This window comes from Mandrillus leucophaeus, unplaced genomic scaffold (assembly GCF_000951045.1).
Source record: "Mandrillus leucophaeus isolate KB7577 unplaced genomic scaffold, Mleu.le_1.0 Scaffold412, whole genome shotgun sequence".
NCBI lineage: Eukaryota > Metazoa > Chordata > Mammalia > Primates > Cercopithecidae > Mandrillus > Mandrillus leucophaeus.
The window spans coordinates 554,135-559,719 of NW_012104388.1; the positions used below are offsets into that span (position 1 = coordinate 554,135).

The 5,585-nt window shown below is 51.1% G+C and overlaps 2 protein-coding genes across 2 annotated transcripts in view; both read left to right on the top strand.

Annotated features, from left to right (window-relative positions):
• The window catches only part of MANF (mesencephalic astrocyte-derived neurotrophic factor), a 7,435-nt gene extending 3,633 nt beyond the window's left edge, over positions 1-3,802 (top strand). Inside the window, exons 2-4 of the mRNA XM_011992510.1 lie at positions 664-791; positions 2,177-2,318; positions 3,363-3,802. Of these exons, the coding sequence (XP_011847900.1) occupies positions 664-791; positions 2,177-2,318; positions 3,363-3,547 (455 nt within the window). The 3' untranslated portion in view covers positions 3,548-3,802. The remainder of the gene's footprint in view (positions 1-663; positions 792-2,176; positions 2,319-3,362) is intronic.
• A 1,537-nt stretch (positions 3,803-5,339) lies between these two features.
• The window catches only part of RBM15B (RNA binding motif protein 15B), a 3,598-nt gene continuing 3,352 nt past the window's right edge, over positions 5,340-5,585 (top strand). Inside the window, exon 1 of the mRNA XM_011992511.1 lies at positions 5,340-5,564. Coding sequence (XP_011847901.1) covers positions 5,340-5,564 — 225 coding nt within the window. The remainder of the gene's footprint in view (positions 5,565-5,585) is intronic.

Here is a 5,585-nt window from a genome sequence, read left to right on the forward strand (position 1 = left end):
GGGCGGGGGCGACGGGGGTTCCCGGCGGGGCCTGCACGAGGAGGCTCCGGCGCCTGCCCTAGTAAATCTTGCCCCGGCGTAGAAAACATTGGTCCGACGAGGAAAAGTTGAGACTAGATCCCGTTGAAAACTTGGCCTGAAATCTCCATCACGCCTGAGTTATTGTCCCCACCACCGTCCAGAGGTTACCGCTCCCCGTCCGACGTCGGGAGCCCCAGGGCTGGCCGTGGGTGCTGCGCCCTGTCTGTTGGGATCACGAAGCTGCACCTCTGGGTCCGCTGTTGTATTTGGAAATTAGCAGCAGCATTTTGATGGTTTTTCTCCTCACCTTCCAGTCTCTCCATTTACGAGGTCACAGTGAGTCCCGTCTCAAGGACACGTGTTCACCATGGGCTTAAACTTGATGAAAGGAGCAGGGAGGAGTCGTTTATAGGTCATTGGGTGATGCTTGGTCTTTTGATTACCTGGGTGTACCAGGGGACCCCTGCCACTTTGAACCGGGTTCCGTCTACCTGTAGGCAACTGAGAAAAATCGGTGATGGAAAAGCTCACCTCTAATGATTCATCCCCATGTCTCCTATTAAAATTGTTGGCGGAGTTCCTTCCTGGTGGATTGGAACGGCTTGGTGATTGCTGAGCATCTCCCGTCCCTCTCTTTTCCAGTTTGTATTTCTTATCTGGGAAGATTTTACCAGGACCTCAAAGACAGAGATGTCACATTCTCACCAGCCACTATTGAAAACGAGCTTATAAAGTTCTGCCGAGAAGCAAGAGGCAAAGAGAATCGGTTGGTAAGTAGTTGGTGACCCTCCCCAACTGGCCCTGGCTCATGTTAACCCTTAGCTTCACTAGCCTTTCGATAAAAGGCCTTGCCCACCTCTCTATTCAGGAAGCCAGCTACTCTCCATAAACTAATGTGAGACTGAAGTGTTTCTATGTCCTTCCCAAAGCAGGCATGTATTCTGCAACTGTGATTTTTTTTTTAATCCTGTTAGTCTTTATTAAGCACCTACTATGTGCTGGGCACTGGGAGTATCAGGGGAAAGAAGTGACAGTCAGGCACACAAATAATGCAGTGTCTGGGTGTCATGATGAAAATGGACCAGTAGGTGCTGATTTAGAGTGGCCACGAAGTCTCTGAGGAAAGGTTATCATTGAAGTGAGATAAGAACATCCCATACAGGAAACAGCAGTGTGAGTGTCCAGAGGCCTGAACGAGTTTGGCATGTATGTGGACAGGAGAAGGTGACAGGGTGCCCACAGGATAGGCAAGGGCCAAATCAAGACAAGAGCCCTAGTGAAGCAATGGGTTTTCTAACTTTAATTTCCCTGGCAGTCTCTGGCTTATCTGTTAAAGGTTTGAACCCTGGTGACACTTAAACTCATTTGGTGGCTGCCAGCTTGGACTGAGCATGTGTTAAGAGTCCAGGGTTTACACTGACTGAATCTGACTACCAGTACAGGCAGGGCACTGAAAAATGCAGCTGTGGGCCAGGTGCGGTGGCTCATGCCTGTCATCCTAGCACTTTGGGAGGCCAAGGTGGGAGGATTGCTTGAGCTTAGGAGTTTGAGATCAGCCTGAGCAAAGTGGTGAAATCCCATCTCCACAAAAAAATGTTTAAGCCGGGCACGGTGGCTCACACCTGTAATCCCAGCACTTTGGGAGACCGAGGTGGGTGGATCACCTGAGGTCAGGAGTTCAAGACCAGCCTGGCCAACATGGCAAAACCCCGTCTCTACTAAAAAATACAAAAATTAGCCAGGCATGGTGGCAGGCGTCTCTAATCCCAGCTACTCAGGAGGCTGAAGCAGGGAGAATTGCTTGAACCTGGGAGGCAGAGGTTGCAGTGAGCCGAGATCATGCCACTACACTTCAGCCTGGGTGACAGAGCGAAACTGTGTCTCAAAAAAAAAAAAAGTTTTAATTAGCTGGATGTGGTGGCCCACACTGGTAGACCCAGCTACTAGGGTGGCTGAGTGGGAAGGATCACCACCCAACAGATTGAAGCTGCAGGGAGTCATGATCGTGCCACTGCATTCCAGCCTGGGCGACAGGGGGACCCTATCTCAAAAAAAAAAAGGCCCTACCAGAGAGATGATGTTTCGAGGTGTCAGTATGTTTGGAGGCGATGGCTCTCAAGCACCTCCTGAAGGCCACTGTCCTTTCTTGATGCAGTGCTACTATATCGGGGCCACAGATGATGCAGCCACCAAAATCATCAATGAGGTATCAAAGCCTCTGGCCCACCACATCCCTGTGGAGAAGATCTGTGAGAAGCTTAAGAAGAAGGACAGCCAGATCTGTGAGCTAAAGTATGGTGAGTACGCCTAGTCCTTACTTAATGAATGCTGTGCACCTTCTGGGTTTATTTCCCATCTGGGAGAGGAAAATGATGAGCTAGAGTCATGAGTGGATTGTATCGTTTGACAGATGGTGCTAAATGCTGGAGGGCTCTGGCATGGAAGTGGGTGGAGGTCAGAATAGGCCTTGTTGAATAGGTGATATTTCAGCAAACTTTGAAGGAGGTGAGGATTAGCCAAGAGGCCAACTAATGGAAGAGCATTCCAGGCAGAGGCTACAGGCAGGATAAAGGTGGCCAGTGGCATGGCAAGTCAGAGAGCATTGCAGGCTGGTGAGGGCTTTTAATCTGCGTGAAGTTAGGAGCATTAGGAGTTTTTGAGCAGAGAAGTGGCATGGTACGACTTGGTTTTAACAGGCTGGTTCTGGCTGCCAGCTCTGAAGCCCCAGTGATCTTTACTATTCTGAAAAGAAACGCTATGTCCAAGTATGCAAGCCCAAGAGTTAGGAACTACAGCATCTCTCTTGCTGACTGGGTCTCTGGTTGTACATAGTCCCAGTCTTCAGAAACAGGGCGTCTTCTGAAAAACTTGAATGGCCAAGGACCTGTGTTCGCCCACTTGGGTCTTCTGAGAGTCATCCTGGTACAGGTCCAGTTGGCTCCAGGTCACTGTGGTCATGGAGAGTAAGTTCCTCAAGGGCCTGAGCAGGGCTGCTCTTTGTCACCAGCCTGGAGCTGTTAGTCTGTGGTGACTATGTCAGAGGCCCTTGGAAGATGGGAACCATGTTTCTCTTGTAAGGACAGTGTGGCCTCTGTCCCTATCCTTGTCCACACTGCATATCTGTAGTAGACACAATATGTGGCCAGCCTTCCTGGTGAAGAGGCTAGTTCCCTCTTGTGGTGGCAGTAGGCACTGACATGCCTGTAAATGTGTCTGGAAATGTCTCTTCCTCTGAAACCAGTAGGGCTGGTTTGGCCATTCGGGGAGTGATATATTCTGGGACTACTGGGGGACTGCGGCTGCTCCACCCAGCCAGTGACTCTCCCTGCTCTCTCCTCCAGACAAGCAGATCGACCTGAGCACAGTGGACCTGAAGAAGCTCCGAGTTAAAGAGCTGAAGAAGATTCTGGATGACTGGGGGGAGACATGCAAAGGCTGTGCAGAAAAGTCTGACTACATCCGGAAGATAAATGAACTGATGCCTAAATATGCCCCCAAGGCAGCCAGTGCACGGACTGATTTGTAGTCTGCTCAATCTCTGTTGCACCTGAGGGGGAAAAAACAGTTCAACTGCTTGCTCCCAAAACAGCCTTTTTGTAATTTATTTTTTAAGTGGGTTCCTGACAATACTGTATCAGATGTGAAGCCTGGAGCTTTCCTGATGATGGTGGCCCTACAGTACCCCCATGAGGGGATTCCCTTCCTTCTGTTGCTGGTGTACTCTAGGACTTCAAAGTGTGTCTGGGATTTTTTTATTAAAGAAAAAAAATTTCTAGCTGTCTGTGGAGAATTATGGTGAATACTGAAATGGGGTTTTGCCCCAGAAGGTTCCTACCAGTTTATGCTTTCCAGTTGCAAAGTTTGGGGGGATATTCATTTCCATTTATCCCTCAACCCACCAGCGCTGAAAAGATCAGAGCAGGACATAGGGGCTAGGGCCCGCTGATGTGCCTGGGTGTGTGCCACTAGAGGGCAGCAGGCACCTCAGCAGAAAGGAGGTAGGGGGTGCTGGGCTTGATACCCTGCCCCTTGATACCGTATGTCTTAGCCACCCAAGAGAGCTGGAGGCCACAGCTTTAGGAGGAGTGAGTCTGGATACATTGGAGGGCCTTAAATTGTGGCTCAGTACAAGCAAGACAGGGTGTGTGGAGTGTGGTTTTCCGCAAGGATGTCTTCAATAACAGTGCATGTCAGCACTGACATCTCGATGCTGTTGGCCTGGCCACCTACTTGCTTTTTTGTCCATTCCAAGCCTCTGATGTCTATTCCAGTTTTTGCAAGACTAGCAGGAGTCAGCTTATACAAGGAGTGAGTGGGAAGCTGCCTTTTGCCTTTGTTTACCCTACATTAGTCAAACAGTTGAGGTCCAGGGTTTTTCTGGAGTCTGCTTCTTAAGCCATGCTCTGTGGCATTGGTGCTTAGGAAACCCAGTTGTTAGTGTGAGCTGTGGCTCAATGAAAACACCTGTAGAAACCACCTGAAAGGACGAACTAAGAACCAGTGCTTTCCAAGGAATTGCTCTTGCCTCAGATCACTTGTGTCTCCTAAGCTCAGTTTGCCAGTAGGAGGCCTTACAGGCTGCTGTGGAACCCGTTGCTTTCTTCCAAGACCTTTTCCCCTGCACCTGCCTGAGCTGCTCCAGGAGCTGCTTTCTCATTGTGAGAAGATGCCATGACTTGGTGTGCTCTTCCTCATCGCAAGGATTCTGTACCGGGAATTGGGTCAGGTTCTACCATGGCTCCAGCAACTGTCCTTGGAGAATGAAAGCTTCCTCAATAGGCTTGAGCACCTGGGCACCCTTTCCCTCACCTCACCTGGGGAGAAGAGGTTCTCCTGAAAGTGATGAACAGGAGGGTACTGGCCAACGAAGGGTCAGCGTGGCAAACTGATAACGGCTGGCACTATCTGTGCATATGGCCTCTTCATCCTTAGCTCTTGTGGCCCTACCTTTCCAGCCTGCTGTCTGCCCAGATGCCCACAGAAGAGGGTGGGACCCAAGAGTGGTGTTAGAGAGTCTATTCCAACTGAACTGCAACTGCAGGCTTGTCTCCGCTTACCTGAATGACAACAATTGTCCTCATGGCCTTTTCGGGGACTCCTGCAGGTGAACCTACACGTGGAGAATGCGCGGAATGTGGGCCTTGGATCCTGGACAGGGGCTAAGGAAGGGCATGCATTAGTCCTTGGGGCTGTCAACCCCAGATCCCAGGCAGGAGATGCCAAGGAGGGTGATGCGGGGTTTGCTCAAGCCTAGTCCTGGGACTGAGGGGATACTAAAGAGACCACTGACTGGGTTAATGCCCCGGACCCCAACGCCCATGGAAACTGTCACTCTTGCTCCAATCAGCGCAGGCTCCAGCGCCTGCAAGGAGGAGGTAGTTGGACCCAAAGCGGCAAAGCACGCCAGGGAGCACAAAGCGTTAGGTCGTCCCGCCGGCCTCTCAGGGTTCCCTACACTCCGCGTAGCCTCAAGCATCTGCCATACGGGCCGCGCGGTGGCGGCAGAGCGCGCGGCCCAGGCCCACTCACCCGGCACTCACAGGGTCACATGGCACTGGGCGACG